The 24,304-nt window shown below is 56.5% G+C and overlaps 8 protein-coding genes across 8 annotated transcripts, besides 43 other annotated features; 4 read left to right on the top strand and 4 right to left on the bottom strand.

The window, feature by feature from the left end:
• Positions 1-370: 370 nt before the first annotated feature.
• On the top strand, positions 371-1,492 carry EKO05_0006886 (uncharacterized protein; the record flags this gene model as incomplete). Its single annotated transcript, XM_038946246.1, has 1 exon — positions 371-1,492. The coding sequence occupies one exon, from the start codon at positions 371-373 to the stop codon at positions 1,490-1,492; it is 1,122 nt and encodes a 373-aa protein (XP_038797415.1).
• A 437-nt stretch (positions 1,493-1,929) lies between these two features.
• On the top strand, positions 1,930-3,441 carry EKO05_0006885 (uncharacterized protein; the record flags this gene model as incomplete). Its single annotated transcript, XM_038946245.1, has 1 exon — positions 1,930-3,441. One exon carries the CDS (start codon positions 1,930-1,932, stop codon positions 3,439-3,441), a length of 1,512 nt encoding a protein of 503 aa, XP_038797414.1.
• A 145-nt stretch (positions 3,442-3,586) lies between these two features.
• Positions 3,587-3,612: a tandem repeat.
• A 192-nt stretch (positions 3,613-3,804) lies between these two features.
• EKO05_0006884 (Severe Depolymerization of Actin) lies at positions 3,805-6,112 on the bottom strand (the record flags this gene model as incomplete). Its single annotated transcript, XM_038940846.1, has 2 exons — positions 3,805-4,770; positions 4,820-6,112. 2 exons carry the CDS (start codon positions 6,110-6,112, stop codon positions 3,805-3,807), a joined length of 2,259 nt encoding a protein of 752 aa, XP_038797413.1.
• Positions 4,271-4,304: a tandem repeat.
• Positions 4,365-4,458: a tandem repeat.
• Positions 5,256-5,278: a tandem repeat.
• A 220-nt stretch (positions 6,113-6,332) lies between the features above and the next one.
• Positions 6,333-6,364: a tandem repeat.
• Positions 6,365-6,414: 50 nt separating this feature from the next.
• Positions 6,415-6,504: a tandem repeat.
• A 108-nt stretch (positions 6,505-6,612) lies between these two features.
• On the top strand, positions 6,613-10,630 carry EKO05_0006883 (pre-mRNA-splicing factor rse1; the record flags this gene model as incomplete). Its single annotated transcript, XM_038940710.1, has 3 exons — positions 6,613-6,856; positions 6,975-9,078; positions 9,244-10,630. The coding sequence occupies 3 exons, from the start codon at positions 6,613-6,615 to the stop codon at positions 10,628-10,630; spliced, it is 3,735 nt and encodes a 1,244-aa protein (XP_038797412.1).
• A 134-nt stretch (positions 10,631-10,764) lies between these two features.
• Positions 10,765-10,805: a tandem repeat.
• A 108-nt stretch (positions 10,806-10,913) lies between these two features.
• Positions 10,914-10,951: a tandem repeat.
• Positions 10,952-11,035: 84 nt separating this feature from the next.
• Positions 11,036-11,040: a direct repeat.
• Positions 11,041-11,168: a long terminal repeat.
• Positions 11,041-13,271: a mobile genetic element.
• Positions 11,166-13,032: a mobile genetic element.
• Positions 12,134-12,300: a mobile genetic element.
• Positions 12,137-12,303: a mobile genetic element.
• Positions 13,133-13,164: a tandem repeat.
• Positions 13,142-13,271: a long terminal repeat.
• Positions 13,230-13,236: a tandem repeat.
• Positions 13,237-13,276: a tandem repeat.
• Positions 13,272-13,276: a direct repeat.
• Positions 13,277-13,282: a tandem repeat.
• A 32-nt stretch (positions 13,283-13,314) lies between these two features.
• Positions 13,315-16,063, bottom strand: EKO05_0006882 (uncharacterized protein; the record flags this gene model as incomplete). The annotated part of the gene is made up of 2 exons (XM_038940711.2): positions 13,315-15,720; positions 15,815-16,063. 2 exons carry the CDS (start codon positions 16,061-16,063, stop codon positions 13,315-13,317), a joined length of 2,655 nt encoding a protein of 884 aa, XP_038797411.2.
• Positions 13,369-13,400: a tandem repeat.
• Positions 13,439-13,468: a tandem repeat.
• Positions 13,669-13,717: a tandem repeat.
• Positions 13,902-13,940: a tandem repeat.
• Positions 14,237-14,268: a tandem repeat.
• Positions 15,404-15,480: a tandem repeat.
• Positions 15,554-15,590: a tandem repeat.
• Positions 15,592-15,665: a tandem repeat.
• Positions 15,769-15,811: a tandem repeat.
• Positions 16,064-16,089: 26 nt separating the features above from the next.
• Positions 16,090-16,123: a tandem repeat.
• A 25-nt stretch (positions 16,124-16,148) lies between these two features.
• Positions 16,149-16,202: a tandem repeat.
• A 292-nt stretch (positions 16,203-16,494) lies between these two features.
• Positions 16,495-16,543: a tandem repeat.
• A 61-nt stretch (positions 16,544-16,604) lies between these two features.
• EKO05_0006881 (Phosphatidylserine decarboxylase) lies at positions 16,605-18,294 on the top strand (the record flags this gene model as incomplete). The annotated part of the gene is made up of 2 exons (XM_038940751.2): positions 16,605-17,116; positions 17,166-18,294. The coding sequence occupies 2 exons, from the start codon at positions 16,605-16,607 to the stop codon at positions 18,292-18,294; spliced, it is 1,641 nt and encodes a 546-aa protein (XP_038797410.2).
• Positions 17,123-17,169: a tandem repeat.
• Positions 17,972-18,015: a tandem repeat.
• A 293-nt stretch (positions 18,295-18,587) lies between the features above and the next one.
• Positions 18,588-18,657: a tandem repeat.
• Positions 18,658-19,114: 457 nt separating this feature from the next.
• Positions 19,115-19,142: a tandem repeat.
• Positions 19,143-19,192: 50 nt separating this feature from the next.
• Positions 19,193-19,217: a tandem repeat.
• Positions 19,218-19,258: 41 nt separating this feature from the next.
• Positions 19,259-19,297: a tandem repeat.
• Positions 19,298-19,350: 53 nt separating this feature from the next.
• Positions 19,351-19,372: a tandem repeat.
• A 137-nt stretch (positions 19,373-19,509) lies between these two features.
• Positions 19,510-19,544: a tandem repeat.
• Positions 19,545-19,795: 251 nt separating this feature from the next.
• Positions 19,796-19,825: a tandem repeat.
• A 278-nt stretch (positions 19,826-20,103) lies between these two features.
• On the bottom strand, positions 20,104-22,077 carry EKO05_0006880 (uncharacterized protein; the record flags this gene model as incomplete). The annotated part of the gene is made up of 1 exon (XM_038946244.1): positions 20,104-22,077. The coding sequence occupies one exon, from the start codon at positions 22,075-22,077 to the stop codon at positions 20,104-20,106; it is 1,974 nt and encodes a 657-aa protein (XP_038797409.1).
• A 622-nt stretch (positions 22,078-22,699) lies between these two features.
• EKO05_0006879 (uncharacterized protein) lies at positions 22,700-23,824 on the bottom strand (the record flags this gene model as incomplete). Its single annotated transcript, XM_038946243.2, has 1 exon — positions 22,700-23,824. One exon carries the CDS (start codon positions 23,822-23,824, stop codon positions 22,700-22,702), a length of 1,125 nt encoding a protein of 374 aa, XP_038797408.2.
• Positions 22,923-22,939: a tandem repeat.
• Positions 23,089-23,156: a tandem repeat.
• Positions 23,825-24,304: the final 480 nt, after the last annotated feature.

The following is a 24,304-nucleotide window of genomic DNA, read 5'->3' as shown; positions in this document are numbered from 1 at the left end:
GCTACGATAAACTGATATATAATACCCCTTCTATAACCTGTGAGCTTACATCGTGTTGTGACATATTGCTCTTATCTTGAAATGCTTGCGTAATCGATTGTGACGTGCATGGCGTGCACTGTACGCTTGTCACTATTCAAGTGCAGGCTGCATCGTTCCTACACCACCACGTGCGACACTCTAGCGAACCACAGAGAAGTACAATACACCCTCAGACTATGCCGTGTATCGGCGATGTGCCGCGGCCCGACGAATGGCCAGCAACCATAAGCACTGCATGGGTGAGATGACCTGCAGGAAAACGACGGTGTCACAGTAACGTCTTGTTCGTTTTACTGATTTACGACGGCCCTGTTACGAAACGGTCAGAATGGCTTCACATGCAATCAGTTCCTGGGAACGCATAGGTTTGAAAGAGACGGATCGAGGAGAATATCTCAATGCTGTGCAGAGAAGGTACAAAAGGTACGAGGTAGAAGAGTTCGAACACCAGGGGTACTGCAGCTTCACATTACTCTTATCTCATCAAAGTGAAGGTTGTGCAGATGACAACGGAGTTCGGAGCAGCAACCATGTTCGCGCCTCTAATGTGGCCGAGCAGCTTCTTGTTCAGCTTCGCCCGGCGCAACACGCTCTTGATCTCCAAGTAGCTCGGGAGGCAAGCAGAATATACTCATATCTTGCTCCTAAGGTTCGAGCGCTGGATTTTGGCCTGTCAGGAGGTCTTCGCGCATACGAGATGAACAGGATTGAAGGCATACCGATGTCGTGCCTTCAACCTCGTGAGGATTCAACTACGGTTGATACACAAAAGAAGCAAGAGACACTCATCGCAAGCTTCGCTAGTGTAGTCGCGCGAGGCTGGCCAGGTGTTGTTGGCAAGAAGCGAAGAGACAGCGTCCTACGAGCCGATTCACTTCCCAACGAGGAGCAGACGATGCTGGCCCAATGCACAGGCAAGGTTGGATCGTGTGTAATTCGCAAACTTGGAAGACTCGCCCAAGATCTCCCGGATATCTGGCTCAGAGGAAGAGCCCAATCAACAATAGATAGACTTTGCATGGTGGATGAACACCCTGTTGTACTGAACCACGGAGACCTCATACCATCCAATATCCTTGTCGACAAGGAGACATGGGAAATCACAGGGCTTGTCGACTGGGCAGAAGCTGAGTTTCTGCCCTTCGGGACATGTCTCTATGGGCTTGAACACCTCCTTGGCTTCTCCCAGTCAGCATCACAGAAGTCTGGTCGGTCAACCTTTACCTACTACGAAAACGCTCCGAAGCTTCGTGAGTATTTTTGGACCTGTCTGTTCCGACTTGTACCAGAAATTACAAAGAGACAGAAGGATACGTGGCTGATGAGAGATGTCGGAGTGCTGCTATGGTATGGCTACGCGTGGGACGAAGGCGCGATCGATCGCGTTGTAGATGAAGCGAACGATTGCGAAGAGTTGATGAAGCTTCGAGCGTTTCTGAGCATCCAATAATGACTACTGCTTGGCATCGATGCAAAGGCTTCCGGAACATCCTTCACGTTCTTTCGAGCATTTCGTTACGCATTCCACATTGTTTCCCTTTGACAAACCGTATTCCTAATTGTCAAACGTAACTTCCTTTGCAGCGTTGCGACTTGCGCCTTCCAAAAGCGGTTGCACCTTCCAAAGTTGTCCAGGCAACATTCAGCTGATGTGAGTCTTTCCCACTTCTGTCTATGCTGCCTTCACCTTACCGCACAGATTGACATGAAAAGTTTTGCGCGACCGCGTGCTACGATCAGCCGCTACCGCCATCGACCGCCAACAGCTAGGAGAACTCGAGCGCAAATCACGCAATTGAGGTTTCTCTCAATATACAAGATCAGGCTCGTACACTGCGTTGGTGCTCGCTAGTACGCAGAATTGGCAGAAGACAAAGACAATACAGCATGGTTGCTCCGCGACGGAGCGGTGGAAACATGACATCGACGTCAAACAACCCTCCGAAAGGCACGAAATTGAGGAGGATCACAAATGCCAGTAGGATAGAAAAGCCTCATAAGCCTGCTGCAGTCCGGCATTCCATCTTGCGGTACCCTCCTCCACAAACCAACAGTTCAGCACTATCAAAGTCCAACATCGGGCTGGACGGCCTTACTTCCACCTCCTCAACCACAGAAAGAATATCTGAGGGATGCTCTTCGACTATACCAGAAGTTTTTCTGCCCGAGAAAGCTAGAGTTTCTACCGAACAAGTCATGGTCGCTCTGCAGAAGCTTATTACGCCTGGTACCTCACACAACCCCATCGTCCTGACTGAGGATTCCCCGCCATTAAGCGGCCAAGCAAGGACGAGGCACTCCTTGAAACTCAAACCACACAGGTCTCAGGAAAGACACAGCAAATTGTATATTTTTAAGTCTCCGTATACTGCTCTTGGCCCCAGGCCTGCGAGTGGGAGCACATTTACCGGTCGTCAAAGCCACGACAAGTACCGCATGCGTACAGCGAAGATGGCTCAGCCAGACTGGCACCTGAGAAGAGACCCGACATACCAGCAAGAGCTTCCGTTTGAGTTGCAGTATCCAATGTCGGCTCAGTATCTAGCGCCACAGCAAAATATTGCATATCCTCAACCAGGTGTTCGGTGTTATGCGCCGCATCTTTTAACATACCGACGTCCACCTACTGAAGAGCAGCTACAAATTAAGGCAGTGCAATATATACGCGAGTACCCAAGATTGTCACCACGCAGAAGGGAAATGGCCGAAGATCCCGACGAGATCAGCGAGTCGGAATCCGAAGAGATCGATCTCGACACTGCGCGTTCTCCTCCCAATCGTGGTCCCACGCAGAACTTCAGGTGTGCAGCAGAAACCAAGGATGAACCTTCCGCCGGCTTGCTCAATCCCTATATCCAGCTCACACCGCTCGTAGAGCATGCTTCGCTGCTCTCCTCACTTTTGCGCGCATATCCGCAATCTAGAGATCAAATGGGCCTGAGAGAAGACATCGCAATGCTAGCATCCATACAGAACCAGCACTTGGCCGATTGGATGAAGTTCGAGAGCGGTCGATCTCGAAAGCAAGCAAATCCGCACACTCCCTGTGCGAGCAAGAGTACGACCATCTCGCCAGTGAAATCGCTTGTTTCACGTTTGACCGAACCAGAGCGAGCTAGAGCGGAGGAAAGAAGGAGGCAGGACGACGAGATTCGCGGGTTTCTTTCTGCAAACGCAAATCTGTGGCAGGACGGGTCGGGATTGACTGTTGCAGATGTGTATACCGAGACCAGGGCTCCGACACCAACCGCAAGTCATGATGAAGCGAGTATGAACAACGTCGCTGCCGCGTTAGTCAGCGCAGCTTCGCCAGTACGCTGCACTACCAAGGCTCCGAGCCCCTCGCCTGAGCGGGGTACGACTCTTGCTTCGCCAGCAGTTGAAGCCATGAAGAATTAGGGCTTGACTCCGCCGTTCGAACAATGTCTGCCTGGTTCGCCGCAGGGGATGAGATAGGATGTAGAAAGACCAGTGGCTCCTCCGCTACGGGTTGCGAGGACCGTCTCCTCGCCCGCAGTAAGGGCTAGTGGCAGGTAGAGACAGCCGGCGGCGGCGGCGGCGGCGGCGGCGACGACGACGACGTACTGCAAATAGGAGATGTTTAGGGGAGCGAGACGAGCTGCTGCGACCACACTCAGGTGTTGCTAGGAGGAATCGCGAGTGCAAGCCTAGAAGATCAATAAGAAGAAACGGCTTGGACAGAGTCTCATTTCGAACATGGTGTCTATTCGGGTATCATAATCTCTGACTACCTCGTCCGCGCTAGTTTCCCTTGTTTCCACGTTTCCCGCCTCTCTTGCTCCTCTCAATATGCCCCTGCAGCGTCTTCTTGACGTCGCCCAGACTCCTCTTGTTCTTGCTCTTGGCCTTGCCGAGGGTCATGAGGAAGTTCTTCTTGCGCGCCTTCTCCTTGTTGGTCGTGCTCTTGCCCTCGGACTCCTTCTTCGCCTTGCGCTTCGCCGTCGTGCTCTGGTGGTTCGTCTCGCGGTCGGCCTTGGCCATGGCGATCTTCTGCTCCTTTGTGTTCTTCTTGCCCAGGCTTGCGGCAGCTTCGATGGTCTCGGCTGTGATGGCTTCGTCGGCGTGGCGGGCGGCGAGCATGGCCGTGCGTTTGTGGCTGGGGAGGTGTGCGTTGACGGCGGTGGATTCTTGGAGGGCCTTGAGCTGCTTGAGATCGGCTGGCGTGAGGATGGTGGTTGTGAGGAGCTTGGTGATCTGGGCTTGTTTTGCGGCGGCGGCAGCGGCGGGGGCGTCGACGGGGCTTGAATCGTCCTGCGGCACCGGTGTCGAGCTGTCGAGCTTCGCCTTCTTGGCCTTGGGCTTGTCCTTTTCGTCTTCGCTGTCGCTGATGTTGATGTCCTCGCCGTCGCTTTCCACGTTGATCCAGCCTTCTTCGTCGCTGTCGCTGTCGCTCTCCAGCTCCCACTTCTTCCAATCTTCGGCCTCGTCCAGTTGCGAGTCACCGTCTGTACCGTCGGGGTCCAGGCCGGCAGCGATCCGCTTCTTGCGCCGCTCGTCTTCTTTCCAGGCCTCGAGCAGCTCGATGCCTTCGATGCCACCAACGGCCTCTTCGCCGTAGCGCTGTTCCTTGATGGTGCCGGCACGAATACCCATGCTGGCGTCCTTGCCGCGGTCGCGCTTGTGAAGCAGTTCAGCACCGACTTCGCGGTAGAGGGAGAGGAGACCCTTGGCGGCCATCATGGTGCCCTTGTCTTTGGATTTGCGGTACTAGGAAGTGTTAGTGAAGTCGGTGTGTGTGGAGATGATCAGAACGTACCATGACGAGATCCTGGAGCAGTGTGTCTGTCATTGCGAGAGGTTGACGAACACAGATCTCGCGGATGGCGTTCAGACCAGCAGCCGCCACTTCCGAGGCTGAGGCTTCGGAAACAAACTCGTTGGCAATCTTCTGAACGAGCGGCTCGAGTACATCTGGAGGAACGTAGTTGTGTGTTGCCTGAGCGAGACAGGCAAGGTAGCTGGTGACGGAGGCTTGTCGAGGGGTGAGGTGCTTGAGGAAGTACGAGTAGAGCGACAAAACCGTGAGCTTGTGCAGACCAACAAGACGCGACACCAACTGCAGGACAAGGAGTCTTGTCTCGAGCTGTAGCTTCGACTTTGAGTTCTGGACGTGCTTGGAGAAGAGGGTCTCGGCGAAGCCCTGAGGGTCGTGGAGTAGGTGGAGTGCGGAGAAGTTCAACGGGTGCGGCGCGTTCTTCTTCTTCTCCTTCTTCTTGACCGTAGCAGCAGCCTTCTTCAGGTCACGGCCCTTCTTCTTGGTCTTCTTGTTGATGCCAGCCTGGTGGCGCAGCTTGGCGATGTCGATATCGTTATCGTCGTCGCTGCTATCCTCGGCTGCCTCCTCACGCTCCTTGTCGCCGCCAAGGAAGAATCGGACTCCTCCGGCAATGACCTTCTCGTTCTCGCTCAGAGCAGCCAGACGCATGACCTCGACGGCGCGTGCGTCGGACCATATCTGCTTCTTCCACAGCTCTCGGGTGATTTTGACGGCCCAGATGCCCTTGGGCGACTCCTTGTCCGACTCGAGCAGGTTGTACAGCACGGTTTGTATGGTGCGGTTGAGCTTGTGGTTGGTGGTCTTGACGTTGGAGGAGCGCAGGTCGGAGAGGATCTTGGTGAAGAGAAGCTGGCGCAGCGACTTGCTGGGAGTAGCAATGAGGACGGGGAAGAGCGTGTTGAGCAGGGTCACCGAGTTGATGACGTCCTTGTTGCGCAACAGGCACAGGCTGCCCACGATCTTGTCCCGCAGCTCATACTCGAGCACTTGGTGGTGCTGCAGAAGGATCTGCTCGAGGTCTTGGGGGAATTGCGAGGTGAGGTCGGGGTACAGATCGGCAACGTGAGAGACGAATTCGATGAGATCCTTCAAGTCTGCCAGGCCGGTACCTTGGCTGGAAGGGCTCTGCAGAAACAAGTCGCGCAGCGTCTCGTACTGCTGCCACTGGTTGTTGAAGTCGTCGCGGTAGCTCTGGGGATCGCGCTTGATTTTGAAGCGGAGCGCGGCATGATCCGCCTCGATCTTCTCGAGAGCGCCGACCTTGCGCTTCATTTTGGTGTGGTTGGAGGGCTGTGTAGAAAGATTGCCCGTGTGCTGCCCACCCTGTTTCTCCAACTTTTAAAAGTGCTGAGCTGCACACGCCCACCCTCTCTCTCTCTCTCGAACTTTGAACTTTTAAAAGTGGAGACTGGCCGCTTCTTGCGCACGCCGGCCACACCGCCGACGAGGGAGCTTGGACCAGCAGTCAAACTTGTCGAGTTCTACTCCGTACCTTCTTCGTCTTCTTCGTCTTCTTCGTTCCTCCCGGCCCTCGACAGCGCCCACCCTCCCACCTCCTCCCCTTGTCTGCGCATTTCCCTTCCTTTCCTTTCCTTTCCTTCCCTTCCCTTTCCTTCCCTTCCCTTCCCTTCCCTTCCCTTCCCTTCCCTTCCCTTCCCTTCCCTGTACACGGCGTCATTGTTGTTTCATCCCATCTGGACGGCAGCATCCACGCGCACCCCGCACCAAGACGCGTCGCGTAGTGCCTGGGCCAGCGCCCGCCTCCGCCCACCATGACCACCTTCTCCTCCATGTCCCTGTACGCGTTGACGGTCAAGCAGCCGTCGGCCACGCAGGACGCCCTTTCCGGCGACTTTGTCGGAAACGGCAAGCAGCAGATCCTCACCGCCAATGGCTCGCGCCTGGCCATCCTCGAGGTCTCGCGGCGGCAGAAGGGCTTCCAGGAGATGTTCTCCCAGGACGTCTTTGGCATCGTCCGCCGCATCGCCAAGTTCCGGGTTGCGGGCGGCACAAAAGGTATGTCCGCACCTTCTCTACACGCTATAAGCCAGTTTAGTGATTTTCGAAAGCAGCCCCCCGAGCCCGCGGTGGACTGGCCTGTCAAGACATGTGAGAACCCACGCTGACGATACAGACCACATTGTCGTAACCACCGACTCCGGCCGCCTGGTCACGTACGAGTACGTGCCGGACGAGCACACGTTCAAGACGGTGCACTTTGAGACGTACGGCAAGTCTGGAATACGACGTGTCGTGCCCGGCGAGTACCTGGCCGCCGACCCGAAAGGGCGCGCCATCATGGTGGCTTCGACCGAGAAGAACAAGCTGGTCTACATTCTCACCCGCAGCGGTCAGACGGACATTGCCATCTCCTCGCCTCTCGAAGCGCACAAGCCGCAAACACTGGTCTTCTGTCTCATCGGCCTGGATGTCGGCTATGACAACCCCATGTTCGCTACCCTGGAGATTGACTATTCGGCGTCCGAGCCGGATCCCACGGGCGAGGCGTACGATGAGATTAAAAAGGAGCTGGTCTACTACGAGCTCGACCTTGGTCTGAACCACATTGTGCGCAAGTGGGCAGAGCCTGTGGACCGCACTGCAAACACCCTGTTCCGCGTCCCTGGAGGGCCCAACGCACCGAGTGGAGTCCTCGTCTGCGGAGAAGACAGCATCACCTACCGACGCATCTTCAACAACAAGTCGAGCGTCCACCGCCTGGCTATTCCCCGCAGGGAGGGAGCCACAGAAGACCCGAACCGGAAGCGAACCATTGTCGCAGGTACACTGTACTCGCTCAAGGGCGGCGACTTCTTCTACCTCCTCCAGACCGACGACGGCGATCTCTTCAAGCTTACCGTAGAAGCTACCGACACCACAGTGGACAAGATCAAGATCAAATACTTCGATACAATCCCCATCGTAACAAGTATCTGCATCTTGAGGGCGGGCTTCGTCTATGCCGCCTGCGAGTCCGGCGACAGGATTCTTTACGAGCTCGAGTCTCTCGGGGACGAGACGGACGATCCTCTCTTTGACAGCAGTCAGTTCCCGTTGGACCTGAATGCAGCCTTCGCGCCTCCCTTCTTCAAGCCACGAGCTCTGGCGAACTTGACCCCCGTCGAGACCATTCCCAGCTTGAACCCAATCATGGGTATGGAGGTCGCAAACCCGGCGCTTGAAGACGCACCTCAGATCTACACCATCAACGGTGCTGGTGGGCGAAGCACATTTCGCACAACGAGGAACGCTTTGGAGGTACTCGACCTCATCGAGTCTCCCCTACCGCAGAACGCGTCCGATGTTTGGACGACGAAGCTCACATCAGACGACGAGAATGACACTCTCATCGTGCTGTGTCTGCACAGCAGAACGCTGGTTCTGAAGATCGGTGACGATGTCGAGGAGGCAGCGAATACAGGCTTCTTGCCCGACACAAACACGCTTGGTGTGCAGCAATTCGGAGAGGACTGCATCATCCAGATCCATCCCAAGGGCATTCGACATATCCAGGGCATCTCGTTCCCCAATGACGATGCCAACGCCACGCATGCCAGCTTGACTGACTGGCAACCACCGGCACACCGGACCATCGTCGCCTGCGCTACCAACAACCGCCAAGTTGCCATCGCGCTCAGCTCAGGTCAGATCCTCTACTTCGAGTGTGAATCCGACGGTTCGCTTGCGATGGCTGAGGAAGAGATTGCCTTGGACAGCACCATCAACTGTCTGACGATGCCTGACGTGCCTGAAGGCAGCGTCCGAGCCTTCTTCATGGCTGTCGGCTGCAGTGACCAGACCGTGAGGATCTTCAACCTGAGTCCAGACATGGAAGGAAACATTCTGCGAAGCATCTCTGTCCAGGCTCTCACATCACCGCCAAGCGACTTGACCATCAACATGATGGCGGACAAGTCCCCGCGAGGATACAGCCAGTACCTCCACATCGGTCTGCGAAGTGGTGTGTACATCCGATCTGTGCTAGATGAGATGACTGGCGACATTGGAGACACGCGAAGACGTTTCCTCGGCCCGGAACCTATCAAATTCGCCAAGGTGACCGTCGCTGACGAGCCTGCCATCATCGCAATGACCTCCAGGCCATGGCTCGGCTACACTCACCCACGGACTGGCGTTCTGCAGTTGACGCCGTTGAACTACATTCCTTTCAAGTCTGCTTGGAACTTTGAGGGTACACAGTTCAAGGGCATCATCTGCGTGAGCGCCGCTGAACTACGGTAAGCAAACACACCCCTTTCTCTCCTGACTGCAGTGATGATACTCGTACCCCTTAACAACCGTGTGGGCCAAAACTTTAATTCCAATTGTTCCTACTGAAACGCAGTCCTTCCTCATCCTCGTTACAACCACCGTTTTCGAAGATCAAAGGCTGACCACAACAGAATCTTCACGTTTAACGATTTGACCGACAACACGACCTACGAGACGATACCGTTGAAGTACACGCCAAGGAAGATGGTCGGCCACCACGACCAGGGTGTCTTCTACGTGATTCAAAGCGAGAACAACACTCTCAACGACGCCACACGGCAAAATCTCATCCAGGAAGCAAAGGTCAAGAACGAAGACGGGACCAGGCATGAGAACGGTACCGATGGCAACATGGAAGTCGACGGCGATGTGGCCAGTGATGAGCTTCCCGCAGTCGAATTCGGCTACCCACGTGTGCGAGGGCGCTGGGCTTCCTGCATTCAAATCGTCGATCCCGTGACTGAAAAGGCCGTCATCCACACAGTAGACCTCCCCTCCAACCAGTCGTTGGTCAGCGCTGCTTTGGTCTACTTCGACAGCCGTGGTGAAGATGCCTTCCTTGCTGTCGGTACCGCCAAGGACCTCACCTTTACACCTTACAGGTTTTCTGGTGCGTCGATACAGATCTACAAGATTTCTCCGACAGGCCGCGAGCTGGAGCTGTTCCACGAGACAGACGTGAACGAGCCTCCGCTGGCCTTGCTCGCCTTCAAGGGCAAGCTCATTGCCGGTGTTGGGCGAAACATCTGCCTGTACGACTGCGGTATGCGCTCGCTTCTTCGAAAGGCGCAGGCCTCGAACTGCGTGAGCACTCGCGTTACGGACATCAAGACCCAGGGTAGTCGCCTTGTTGTGTCGGATCAGGTCGAGTCTGTCACATACGTTGTCCACAAGGACCAAGTCCACCCCAACCGACTGATCCCATTTGTTGACGATACCGTCTCGAGGCATACTAGCGCTTCGGAGATGCTCGACTACGACACCACTGTTGGCGGAGACAAGTTTGGCAACATTTGGCTTGTGCGCTGCCCACAGAAGGTCTCTGAGGGTTCTGACGAGTCGCCTGACGGTTCCGACCTGCTCGTCGACAAGAGCTACCTTGGCGGCACAGCGAACCGGCTGGACCTCGTTACCCACTACTTCGCCAACGACATCCCCATTTCGATACAGAAGACGATCCTCCTGTCTGGTGGCGAGCGCATCATCTTCTGGGCTGGTCTGCAAGGCACGCTCGGCGCGCTCATCCCCTTCACGTCGCGAAGGCAGCACAAGATGTTCCAGCAGCTGGAGCTGCAGCTCCGGTCGGACGATCAGCCGCTGTCTGGGCGCGACCACCTGGCGTTCCGCAGCTACTTTGCACCTGTCAAGAGCACGATTGACGGCGACCTGATTGAGCGGTTCCTGGTGCTGTCACGAGACAAGCGCGAGAGCATCGCGGCGCAGTTGACGGGCGCGGAATGGACGCCGGGCATGATTGACGAGGCGATTTGGAACATGCGGGGTCTGTACGCCTTTTAGGGCGAAGTAGCCGTTTCGTGTATGTGTGTGGTGTGCGGTCTGGACCTTTGATACCCAATACAACCATTGTATGAATGCACTTGACCTGAGCTGGCCTACTTGACATGACTTTCGATCACGCACCCATACTCTAAAAGAGGAAATGGAAATGGAAATGGAAAAGGAAAAGGAGAAGAGAGGGCACTAAGAAACATCACCATAATCCGCTCAAGCTTAAGAAAGGGGTAACCGCCTATCAACCATGTACGTCAAATACGTCTAGTACATTAAGTGTGCAAAGTACAATAAGAATAAAGTAATAGAGAATAGAATAAGATTAAGTAAAGTGCTATTTAAAACACTCTCTTTTTAGGTACTGTCTAGGTAGTGGATAGTATAGCTTCCTTATCTACTCTTACTTTACGCTTAAGATTTGTGTCTGCGTCTACGTCTGTAGAGGTAGAATCTAGATCTCTAGCCCTTTACTTCCCCTTAGTACTATTATTATACATTAAGTGTGTAAAGTAGAATAAGAATAAAGTAATAGAGAATAGAATAACGTACTCCACGGGTGAGCGGATCAAACGGGTGAGCGGATCACTCTGCCAAGACCACACCAAATTTCTACCCTATTATAGCTTGCATTAGCCTACTTTAGCCTTATATATAGTAGTGTAGTACATAATATTATTTAGAAACATCTTTTATAGCCTTCTTACATATACGTAAGTTATGTCTAATATTGTAGCACTTTGTATAGCGTCTTTAGGTTACTTCCCCTCCTTTAGCGCGCACTTGCTTCTTTACCTTCTTACTATTACTACGCGCCCTAAACTTAGTTAGAGTAGTTAATTAAAGGCCTTCCTTAGCTGTTAGGACTCCCTCCTGCTGTAATTGCTTTCTTTTATACAATTTACGTTGCATAGCAGCCTTATTTGCTGCTTAAAGCCTAGTAATCTCTCTTTAAGCTAACACTAGCTTGTGCGCTACTATAGCTGCGCCTTTAGCAAGCTTTTTAAAGGCTTTAACTATTAAAGTTAGTAAGCTGCTTATATGCCTTTAAATCCTCTCTTAAACTAGCGTTAATTGCAACCCTAATTGCAGGGTAGTGCTTAGGGTTTAGGACTGCTAGGGCTTATCTTCTATAGTAGGTAGCGGTAGGGTATATAGGCGGACATCAAGACCTATTATAACCTGTTCTAGGTTAAGGGGGACTATTCTAGCGCCTTAGAAGCCTCCTTAGATATTGCTAGAAGTAAATGTCTCCTTATAGGCGTCTATAAAGTATAATAGGAACTTAGTTTTAGTAATATAAGTAATATAGTTATGTATAAGATTCTTAGCTTAGCGCCTATATACCTTCTTTAGAGGGGCAAAATAACCTATATCTAGTAGTTATAAGAGGTAAGATAAGTATAGAGGCATATATAGTATAACAATCTTTACTTCCTTACAGTATTATTAGAAGTTAAGGGAGTTGTAGCTCTTGTAGCTGTTAATAAGGAGCAGCTAGTATACTCCTTAGGTGCGCGTCTTTGTATAGGCATTAAAGTGCTTTAACCAGTCTAGACTAAGCTTGTTAGTAGTCCATCTGTTCTTAGAGACTCTAATAACCCAGTTATAGGGCAGATTGTCCTCTTTATACCAGGCAGAGAGGTAGTTACAGCCTTTAAAGATAATAAAGGGTAGAATAGCCTACCTTATGCTATTAATGCCCTATATAACTGTTGTCTACTCTTAATTACTCTACTACACTGCCTTTAGCTGTCCTTAACGCTCTAAGCCTGTAACAACTGCTTCTGTTAATATCTAGCCTATTATAAAGCCTGTCTTATTAAAGTTATATATATTATTGTCCTAAATACTATACTTAGCTTTAATATTTGCTACAAGCCTAAACTAGCCCCTAATAATCTCTAGATCCTTACAGAGGGCTCTCTTGTAGTTATACTTACAATTAAACCTTACTTTAAGGTTAGGGCAGCGCTTAATAAATATGTTAGGCCAGTTTATACTAATATAGCCTATATTATACTTAGTACGCAAAGAATTAGCTATATTAGCTATAGCAGCTAGCTAAGGAGCAAATCCTTATATATCTAGCTTAAGGATATACTTAGTAATTACGTCCTCTTTAGTCTAGTCTATAATCTGTTAAACTGGCGTATAATTAGCTTATGTAGGTTATTCTGTGTATTAAGTATATAGTATGCTGTAAGGCGTGTTATATATAGCTGCAGCGCGTTATATAGTAAGCATTATATCTTATTTAATTGCCTAGAGCGCAAGCTGTATTGCAGCTTCTCTTAAGGGCGTAGATTAATGTTGTTGTTAAGGCATTGCGTGGTAAGGTGGAGGTTTGGTGTGGTCTTGGCAGAGTGATCCGCTCACCCGTTTGATCCGCTCACCCGTGGAGTACGTTAAGATTAAGTAAAGTACTATTTAAAATGCCCTTTTCTTAGGTACTATCTATGTAGTAGATAGTATAGCTTCCTTATCTACTCTTGCTTTGCGCTTAAGATTTGTGTCTGCATCTGCGTCTATGTCTGCGTCTGTAGAGGCAGGATCTAGATCTCTAGCCCTCTACTTCCCCTTAGTACTATTATTATACATTAAGAGTGTAAAGTAGAATAAGAATAAAGTAATAAAGAATAGAATAAGATTAAGTAAAGTGCTATTTAAAATGCCCTTTTCTTAGGTACTGTCTATGTAGTAGATAGTATAGCTTCCTTGTCTACTCTTGCTTTGCGCTTAAGATTTGTGTCTGCATCTGCGTCTATGTCTGCGTCTGTAGAGGCAGGATGTGGATCTTCAGCCCTCTGCTTCCCCTTGTTGTTGTTGTTGTTGTTGTTGTTGTTGACGTTGTCATTTGGACCATCCATGAAGTTATCGGCGAGAGACTCGGTGTGCAAGCGCTGTAGGGGGGGTTTATCGTGGTGTTGGTGCTTCTCGGCCTCGCCCTCGTGCTTTTCCTCGTCGTTTTCTTTTTCTGGGCCGCCCTGCTCAGCACTCGTCTGCTGTTCTTGTTGCTCGCGACGCTGGTGCTCCTCTGCTTCCTGGCGCTCCTGCTCCTCGCTCGCCGCTACGCGCGCCAGTCGCTCGCGCTCCTCCTGGGCGTGCACCATGCGCTCGCCGATGCCGGGCCACAGGCTGGCGATGAAGAGGGCGACGCCGCGCTCGAGGGTGTGCATGGTGTCGCGCGCCCAGCCAAACTGGCCGGCGCGCTGCTGCTGGAGCAGACGTCGGGCGGCTTCTTCGGGGGTGAGGTTGCGACGCGCGTCGGCAGGTCCACCGTTTGCGGTTGCGGTTGCGTTGGTAGGGTCCGGATGCGCGCCACGCCCCTGCGCGATCCTCTCTGCGTTGGGCAGCAGGGCTTCCAAGTGGTGTCGCACGACGTTGAAGTGCGCCTCGAAGATGCCGAGCTGCACGAGATAGACGACCACTGCGATGCTGCCCAGCATCAGAGGTCGGTACCACCCGCCGCCGCCGGCGAAGAAGTAGACGAAGCAGGCGAGTTTGAAGAGGAGCCACAGGTGGCCGGCGACGTTGACGACTTGGTCGTTCTCTGCGGGGGCGTCGGCATTGGCGGGCGCGGCGGGCTGGGCTTGGTTCTGGTTCTGGTTTTGGTTCTGATTCTGATTCTGATTCTGATTCTGATTTGGGCCTTGGATGATGCGATTGATGACGCGCTGGGCGGCGGCCTCGTCCAGGGCAAAGTTTGGCTGGGCCAGCTGCTGTGTTGGTGTTGGCTGGGCGCTGCCTAGCTGGTGGTGCAGGTTCTGGGAATTTTGGGCGATCTGCTGTCCCAGACTGGCGATGAGCTGGCGGTTCTGGGTGAAGTGTTCTACAAAGGCTTGCGACGGCAGGTTCGATGCGAAAGGGGCGGTGGTGTACGTTCCCCGCTGGTCGAACAGGACGCCGACCGGACCTTGGGGGCTGGAGAGGAGGAACAACTCCTGGGGTGCGTCCGAGGGCAGACTCCTTGTAGCGGCGGATGCTGTCGCAACCAAGGGGTCCGAGGCAGCGGTGGCTGAGGCATCTGGTGTTGTCGACTGTGCTAGCCCGGAGCCGACCCTGGCTTCTTGGGCGTCCAAGGTCCTGCTGAACTCGTTTGCCTGCCTCCTGACCTCGACAGCTGCCTGGCGCAGGGCGATGACATCCATGTTGAGCTGCATGGCAGGGTCGGAGAGGCCGCTTTCGACCATGTTCAGGTTGTGGGTGATGGTGCGCAGGTGCTCGCGGATACGGTCAACGCGCCAGCTAGGCCACACGGACGAGCTGGATGGGGAAGCTGGAGCCGTAGGGGGGTCGAGCAAGGTCCGAACATTGTCCACCTCGCGAGCTGCTTCCTGCAGGGTGCCTCGCAGCCTCGGTAGCAGCCAGCTCAGCGGCACGCTCACTCCACCAGGCGGGGGAGAGCCAAAGGGCCGAGGCGGGATGGCGAAGGCTGCTGGATGGGGCACAGGTCGCGGCAGGGTGGGCTGGCCTGGACGCAGGGGCATGTTGGCGGTGAAGTCGTTGTAGGTGACGGACCAGCGTGTTCCATTTGGGCCTATGCCCTCCTGCCGCACGGTCCTGCCGTTTGGTAGGAGGGCGGCTGGGACGGGCGCAGGAGCAGCGTCCGCTGGGAGAGGCGCAGGGGCAGCACCGTCTGCTTGCTGGGTGGGCGTGCCTGGAGCCGGGGTAGGGAGTGGGGTGCCACGCTGGGCGAGTGCTTGGGCGAACTGCTGCTGCATCTGTTGGGGAAGGGGCAGGGCGCCCATGGGTCCCAGCGGGTTGAGGGGCTGCTGTACATGGTGGTGGTGGTGGACGTGGGGGTGGGGGTGGTGGGGGTGGTGCGGCTGGGGCTGCGAGTTGGGTCGGGGCTGCGGTATGGCGCGGAATGGGTTCGTCTGGAGCGGAGGGCTCGCGGGCAGACGGGGTTGCGCTGCACCGAAGGGGGTCGGCGGGGCGGTCGCTGTGCGTGGGAGGGGCGAGGCGGAAGTCGAGGCAGTCGAGGGAGTCGAGGCAGTCGAGGCAGTCGAGGCAGTCGAGGCAGTCGGGGCAGTCGGGGCAGCGTGCGGCAGCTCGCGCAGGACGAGATGCAGGCTCTGGTCTCTGGATTCGCGGATCTGGCGGCGCTGGCGTTAGCGGAGACACGGGGAGGCACGAGGAGACGAGGAGAGCGGAGGGCGGAGGGTGGAGGGCGGAGGGCGGAGGGCGCACGTTGTCTGGGCCAAAGACGGACGCCAGCGAGTCGGTGTCGTTGGCGACGACCTTTCCGCGGTAGATCAGGCGCATGCGCTCGGGGCCTGGCTTGGAGGGCACGGCATCCTGGATCTTGAGGCGCAGCTCCTGGACCGTGGTCGCTGCGGGGAGGTCGCGCAGGTGGATGCCGCTCTCGACCTCGCTCGACGGCGACAGGACCTTCAGGTTGATGGCCAGGGGCTCGTCGGCCAGGGGCTCGTCGGTCATGGTGCAGTGGGGGTGGGCGGCGTGCGGCGTGGGTGCGTGGGTGCGTGGTTGCGTGGTTGCATACGTTGCGTTCATGCGCCGGTGAGGTCGGTGGTCAGTCGGTGGTCGGTGGTCGGTGGTCAGTCGGTGGTCGTTGGTCAGCGCTGCCATGTGCGGCACGAAGCCCGGCAGAAGGCCTGCAGAAGCGCGGCGACGTCTGCTTCGCGCTTCACAGCCTTGCCTCGGCCGCCCTGGCGCGACTGCAAGGAGACCAGGCCTGGGCCCACGAGCTTGCACGCGACGTGACGGACGTGACAGCCGACCGTCTCCTCTCCACGGCTCCTCCGAGGCCCTGGCCGGCGCCGCCACGACGTCATTGGCTGGCGAACACAGGTCTCGTCTTGCCTCTGTCTTCCCACACCACGCCCGCTCGTCATCCCATCCGCGTAGCTGCCCGCCGCCCGCCGCCCGCCGCCCGCCGCCCGCCGCCCGCCGCCCGCCTCGAGGCCCCTTCACCGCACACAGCGTCGGCCTCGCACTCCTCCGAGCCAATGCAGTAGACATGGCCGCCCCCTGCTCCCGCGCCCTCGTCCGGGCGAGCACCGCCCGCCGACAGACCGCCTCTGCCTTCCCCTGCACACCCACGCCCGCCCGCACACCCACACGCGTCCCCTCGCGCTCCTTTGCCTCGTCCCGCCCCCTCCGCGCCCAGCAGCACCGCAAGGAGTCGTTCCGCGCGCGGCTGGGCGCAGCCCTCGGCAAGACCAGGATCAAGTGGGAGCCCATGCCCATTGCCCTCGGCGTCGCCTTCCTCGGCGCCTTCCAGCTGTACCGCGTCCAGCGCAGGGAAAAGCACTCCCAGCCCGAGCACGACGGGGGCGAGCATGTCGACCAGCACGGCCGCCCCAAGAAGCGCGAGCGCATACGGCCTAGCGGGCCCTGGACCGTCCAGGTCATGTCGACGCTGCCCCTCAAGGCCCTCTCGCGCCTCTGGGGCAGGTTCAACGAAATCGACATCCCCTACTACTTCCGCGTCCCCGGCTTCAAGCTGTACTCGTTCCTCTTCGGCGTCAAGTCAGTCTCCTGCCTCCATGCGTCGTCGCGCACCGCTAACTGCCTCCAGCCTCGACGAGGTCTCCGAGCCTGACCTGCACGTCTACCCCAACCTGGCCGCCTTCTTCTACCGCACCCTCAAGCCCGGCGCCCGCCCCCTCGACCCCAACCCCAACGCCGTCCTCTCGCCCGCCGACGGCAAGGTCATCCAGTTCGGCACCATTGAGCACGGCGAGGTCGAGCAGGTCAAGGGCGTCACCTACAGCCTCGACGCCCTCCTCGGCTCCAACCGCCCCTCCCAGCCCTCGGACAACGTCGCCGACTCGCAGCTCCGCGCCTCGGAACACGTCAAGACCCCCAAAGACCACGAGGACACGGTCCGCGCCGACGAGGAGTTTGCCAACGTAAACGGCATCTCCTACACCCTCCCCAACCTCTTCTCCGGCCCCTGGCCCAAGGGCGGCAAGCCCGCCGAGATGCCCACCGACCAGTCCACCCACTCTGCCCCCTCCTCCGAGGCTGAAGTCCGCGCCGACCTCGCCCTGAGCGAGTCGGCCCGGCCCTGGTGGGCGCCCGCCTCCCAGAAGACGCCCACCGCCCTCTACTACTGCGTCATCTACCTGGCCCCCGGCGACTACCACCGCTTCCACTCGCCCGTCTCGTGGGTCGTCGAGTCGCGCCGCCACTTTGCCGGCGAGCTCTACTCGGTCTCGCCCTACCTGCAGCGCACCATGCCGGGCCTCTTCACCCTCAACGAGCGCGTCGTCCTGCTCGGCCGCTGGCGCTGGGGCTTCTTCAGCTACACCCCCGTCGGCGCCACCAACGTCGGCTCCATCAAGATCAACTTCGACCGCGAGCTGCGCACCAACAGCCTGACCACCGACACCGCCGCCGACCGCGCCGCCGAACAGGCCGCCGCCCGCGGCGAGCCCTACTCGGGCTTTGCCGAAGCCTCCTACCGCAGCGCCAGCCACGTCCTCGGCGGCCACAGCCTGAAGCGCGGCGAGGAAATGGGCGGCTTCCAGCTCGGCTCCACCATCGTCCTCGTCTTCGAGGCCCCCAAGGGCCTCCGTCCCAGCCTCGACGACGGCTACCAGCCCGAGCGCAACGGCGGCTTCGTCTGGAACATTGAGCAGGGCAAGAAGGTCAAGGTCGGCGAGGCCCTCGGCGCTGTCCAAGAGGCGAACCACTCGCTGTGAAGTGTACAGTAAAGTGTAGAGTAGAGTAGATGGTCAAGTGGATAGTAAGTGGATAGTAAGTAGACATCAAAGTGGATAGTAAGTAGACATCAAAGTGGATAGTAAGTAGACATCAAAGTGGACAGTAAAGTAGACATCAAAGTGGATACCAAACTAGAATCGAATTCGAAACAGCCATGTCGAAAGAGACTAAGAGATATACCACCCTAGCAGTTCCTACTATACAATAGGCATGAACAAACACCCTTCTCTTATCCTTCTCTCCCTCCTGGCTCACATTGCACGATTACATCCCCTTCCTTCTTCCCTTCCCTTCTTCTTCCCTTCCCTTCTTCTTCCCTTCCCTTCTCCTTCTCTCTCCCTACAGCCTGTATTCTACTACTGCACTACCACTGCACTACTACTGCACTACTACTGTATAGATGCTGTATTACTGCTGTATTACTGCTGTATAGATGCTATACTACATTACACTACACTATATATCCTACACAAGATAGAATAAAATACTCTCATCTACACTTATACAGATCCCTCTGTCACTTGTTCACAAGGGGATGTAGCCAAGGGGTGGAAGGCTGAGGGTACGAGGAGGAAGGAGAACGGTGAGGTGAAGAGGGGGAGAGAAAGGAAAGGAGAGAGAAAGGAAAGGAGAGAGAAAGGAAAGGAGAGAGAAAGGAAAGGAGAGAGAAAGGAAAGGAGAGAGAAAGGAAAGGAGAGAGAAAGGAAAGGAGAGAGAAAGGAAAGGAGAGAGAAAGGAAAGGAGAGAGAAAGGAAAGGAGGGGGTGTTGGGGTTGCGCTTTGTGGTACCATGTACGTGTATATATATATATATATGTATATATATACGTCTTTGTGTTTGTTTGTTGCTGTGGCTTTGTGGCTTTGTGGCTTTGTGGCTGTTGCTGTTGCTGTTGCTGTTGTTCCTACGCTAACCTCAAGCCGAGGGGAAATAGTGGTTAGATACAGTACAGCATCGTACAGTACGGCACAGTACAGTGCATTCCAACACGACGACACTACAAACCACGGTCCAGGAGATAAGCGTCCGCAGTAGTGGGTGGTGGGTGGTGGGTGGAGAGGTCGACTGGAGTCGAGTGGCTGCGTACCTCGCACTCCGTCTCGTTCCACGGCGGCGTTGGTCTGCGGCACTGCGACCCGGCGTGTTTTGGAGGGTGCCTGGGGGGTTGTGGTGTGTGGTATATCGCATTGCATCACACACACACACACACACACACACACACACACACGGACACGAAGTACACCACGTCACGTCGAGCAATCGAAAAGAGAGGCGAGACGAGGTGGGGGACTTTTGGGTATTTGGACGCGCCCGTCTACGGCTTCACGAATCTACGGCTCTGCACCACGCCGCGCCACGCTACGCTGCGCCACGCTATGTTCTACTCCTACACGACGGCGCGCGAGACTGCGATACAACTACGCCTACACCTACTCCTACTCCACGCTACGATCTGACCTGGCTGCTCAGGAAAGCTTCAGAAAGGAAAAGAAAGAAAGGAAAAGAGAAACGAGAACTATGACTGAAAACGACGCTATGCTTCGTGGATGCAAGGGATGCGAGAGACATGACATGACATGCTGTGCTATGCTACGAGGCCAAGGAGGAGGACGAGACAAACGAGTAAATGATTAGGAACGAGTAAAGGTACATACAAGAAGCGAAAGAGTAGTTCAAGAAGAAAAAAAAGAGGGGGGATACGTACAAGCCGAGCATGGAGCGGAAGAACAAGCCGGGCATGGAGCGGAAGAAGAGGCAATGTGGACGAAGAAAGGAAGAGGTGGATTCTAATAAGTAAACGCCTCTTCGATGAAATCCACACACCCCTCCGTCATCCACGGCCTGACTGCAGCGCGCACTCCATCCGCCATGCCGCCGCTAGCGCAGACAGTGACGGCGACGGCGCCGACACGCCCGCGCACCTCCTCTTCAATCAGCGTGTCCATCTTGGGCCGGCCGGCGAACATCTTGACCGTGTCGCTGCTGCTCTCGACGCGCCCCTTGGGCCGCGAGATGAAGAGCTTGATGCGCAGCACTTGCTTGCGGCCCGGCATGCGCAGCACCTCGTCCATCCACGGACGCACCCACTCCAGGCAGTCGCTGTCCGGGACGGTCCAGATGAGGACGATTTTTTGCGTCGCTGTCGTGCCGCGGTGGAAGCCGTTGATCAGGTGCTTGAGGTACATGACTTGGTGCGTGATCCCCACGCCGCCGGCGAACAGGACGAGCGTCCCGTAGGAATCGAGACTGTGGTGTCCGCCGTACGGGCCCTCGATGAAGCCCCAGGTCGAAAAGGTCTCGTTGGGGGACTTGCAGGCGCGCTCGTACATCTTGCGCGTCAGGCCGGTGCGGGCGCGGCAGATGAGGGAGATTTGTTTGGATTTTTGAGGCGTCCCCGGGGCCATGAGGGCATCGCCTTCGAGGATGGGGAGCGTCATTTCTTTCGACTCCGGGGTCAGGGTCGGAGCCCAGGCGACGGAGAAGGGGTGGCTATGCAGTCCGGCCAGGGCGGGCATCCACATGTGCACGTGGCACCCGGGACGCGGCGTCCACTCGCGGACCATGTCGATGGTGACGCGGACGGCCTCGCCGGGCATGGCCTCGACGCGGATGCGCGATCGCTGCTTGAGCGAGAGGCCGTAGTAGGTGATGGATGCAAGGCGGCAGGACCACTCGGCGGCCCAGAAGAAGAAGATGAGATGCATCCAGGGGACCTGCGGCAGGGCGTGCAGCTCGAGGTGCTTGTAGAGGCCGACGAGCGCGGCAATGACCATGAGGCGGTGGATCGAGAGGAACGTCTCGTAGAAGGCGTGGCGGAAGGGCGACCAGGCCTGGATGCCGATGATGGTAAAGGCGACGGTGCCGACCATGCCCCAGCCGTAGGAGCCCTCGTTGCGGAGGCCGTTGGAGACAGCCGCCCAGCCAGCGCCATCGGCCGTGTTGTACATCCACGCGACGGTGTGGACAATGGCCTCCAGGATGGTGATGCGGGCGGCCCAGCGGTGGAAGAGGTTGAAGTCGTCGTACGAGACCTGGAGGAGGGTGATGAGCGGGTTGTTGCGGAGCGCGAAGAGGATGGTGGGGATCAAGTTGAGCGCGGCCAGCGTTCCACTGCGACCACGCAGCGAAGCAATCGTCTCCTTGTGGTCCAGGACGCTGTACGGCAGCGCCACGCACCACGCAACGTTCAGGCCAACATAGATGACCAGCATGATGGTGTGCCATCGTCCGGGCAGCGTTCCGTTGTCGATGGCGCTGCTGATCTGGAACTGGGCGTTGTGCTTCTTCTTCCACAGCGGGGCCTGCAGCAGATGGCGGTTGAGCCAGGGCCACCAGGATGTCTGGTTGGTGGCCCAGTAGGCCTGCCGTGAAGGGTTGCCCATGACGGTCAAGTGGCGGTTGTGGCGCCACCACATGTTGGCCACGCGCAGGCCCAGCAGCACAACGGCCATGCCGACCAGCATGTACAGGAAGGTGTCGACCCAGAGGAAGTTTCCGATTTGGTCCACACCCGTCAGGCCGTACGAGTACTTGAGGCTGTCGAAGTCGGCGGCATCCCAGCCTTCGAGGAAGTGGCGCCGTGTGAGGGAGGCATTGAGGACGGGCTGCTCTGGCGGGGAGACGGCGAGGTCGGACATGTGTGCGATGTCTCGGATGGTTTGTTTGTTGTTGTACAGGGTCGCGAGGGCCTTTGCTGCCGAGGAATGCGAGTGCGAGTGCGGAGAGCGGAGGTGGGTGTTGAAGTGGGCGAGATGGGACATGAATATCGATTGCACAACCAGGTGCGAGGGTGGAAAGGTGGTACCAGGAGGAATTGCGAGAACAAGGTCGAAGCTCTATCCCAGGGGGCGATGTGCGTGGTCGAGGTGGTGGAGAAGCAAACCGATGTTGACAGTGTGGGATAAAGAAGAGGGCTGGTCACCGCGAATGCATCACAGTGTCTTGTACAGTGTTCCTGTGCGCTTCAAAGAGAGTGTCGACAATGCACAGCACGGTCGAGGTGGTGGGAGCAAATGACGTCTTACGGTCGTGACCAAGGAGAGGCTGGGCACAGAAGTGAATGTGGGCGTGAAGAGAGCAAGAGTCGAGCAGGTGTCGAGCAAGTGTCGATAGCGGGGGCTCCCACTCAATAAGCCGCCGTGCGTCGGTCCAAGTGCAGGGTGCGGGTGAAGGGGAGTGACGTGTGGCGTGGAATGGGTCGTGGATCAGGCGAGAGAAAAACGAGGGTATGTACACTGTTGCCGTAGCGAAGGAGCAAACAGGACGGAGCGGAAGCGAATGAAATCTAGGACAACAGGGAAACGATCCGCGGTGAAGAGCTGGTCGGGGGGACAGGACGAACTTGTGGGCGGAGAGGGCATGTCTTGAGTGTAGGAGCGCAGGTCAGCCAATGGAGCGCCCGCCCCACCCGAATCGTCGCGCGGCGTGAAACGGCCAGCCGCAAGCCAGGGGCAGTGCTGCAGCGGCCAACCAGTCGACGGACGTGCCTGGCAGCGCCGTCGAAACGGCCAGCGTGCAATCCCTGCAGAGCCTCAGCTCACCGTCTTTCGACTGGCCAACGAGCCACCAAGGCCGGCGAGCGGGCCAGGCCGCCACTCGTCGTGACGCTGCTGCTGCTGCTGCCGAGCTCCGTCTTGCCCTGGCTGTCCGCTCGAGGCGCCGTCTTGTTGGATACGTCGTACATAGCATGCCGTCCTGTTGAACACCTCGTATGCCGTCCTGTTGAACACCTCGTATGCCGTACGCTGTGTACGAGCACACAGCAGCCCAACTCTCTCTTCTCTCTTCTCTCTTCTGTCTTCTCTCTTCTGTCTTCTCTCTTCTGTCTTCTCTCGCCTCTTGCCCGCGCTCGGCCTTGACAACACCCAGCGCTGGAAGCAGAAATTGCACCAGCATGGCCAGATGAACACGGGGGTCCCAAGACTCCCGCGCGAAAGAACCCCACCTGCACATCCATTTTCGTCTGCAGACTCCGGCTGTCTGGAACGGCCGCTCGTCGTGATGCCTGTGCGGATCTTCCAAATCCGTCATCAATCGTGGCGGCCCTCCGATGCTCCGTCCCTGGCCTCCTCTTGCAATCTTACCATCTCCTCTCCCCTCCGTCCAAGAAAGCGCAGAGCCTTGCCAATCTCCACAAAGGGCGCCTAAGACACACTCCGCTGCTGTTGGACCTGGCCGGTCCGCCATTTCAAGTCCGCTGTCCGGCGGGTAACGGGCTGGCTTGGACGTCTTCTGACGTGCCCTGACGGCTGTGGCGGACGTGCCCGACTGCTCGACGTACCCGCCTGCTGGACGTGCCCTGTCGTCGAGAAAAGCGAGAGCCATGTGCAATCCATGCCAAGCCATCGTGCTCGGATCACGCCTGCGCCACGCGACGAGAAGACGATGGAAGCCCCCACCCAAGACCCGCGCACTCTCCCAAGGCAATCCCATCGTGGCCTTCAAACACCCAATAGCGGCAGGAATATCGAAACTTGACACACCACAGTCGGTGGTCCGGCTCTGCATGAAAACGTCCGGTTTCGCGTTTCGAGCTGATGACGCCCGTGGTTGGTACCGCTGTCGAAACACGCAGAGCCTTGCCGTCGTCGTGCTCGTCTATCGCGACAGCGGGAGCTCCGAAACCGCCACGTCCCAATGGAGAGAGGTGCATGAAGACACTCGACCTGCGGGCCAATTTCACGACATGTATTGTTTGGAAATTGAAGAAACACCACGACTCAGACACAACACAACCGGCTCTCCACCCAAATCCTTCGTGCCTGTTCCTGCATCCCGAACTATCTGAGTGGGAACGCACCATGGACTGCGATCAGGTAATGACAAGCAAATTCCCTCTCCATCTCAGATGCCGAGGTGGCGGACATGCTCGATCGGTTCATCAGCGCCGCTGCAGGATGTTCCAACCTCGCTGGAATCTCAGGCACCCGTGACATCCGGCCACCGTTGCCGCCGAGCATCGAAACCGCAGCCAGCGATGCGCAAGGT

Source organism: Ascochyta rabiei, chromosome 11 (genome assembly GCF_004011695.2).
Source record: "Ascochyta rabiei chromosome 11, complete sequence".
NCBI classification, from domain to species: domain Eukaryota; kingdom Fungi; phylum Ascomycota; class Dothideomycetes; order Pleosporales; family Didymellaceae; genus Ascochyta; species Ascochyta rabiei.
The sequence above is the reverse complement of the archived record's forward strand: the minus strand, read 5'-3'. Positions and strand labels throughout refer to the sequence as shown.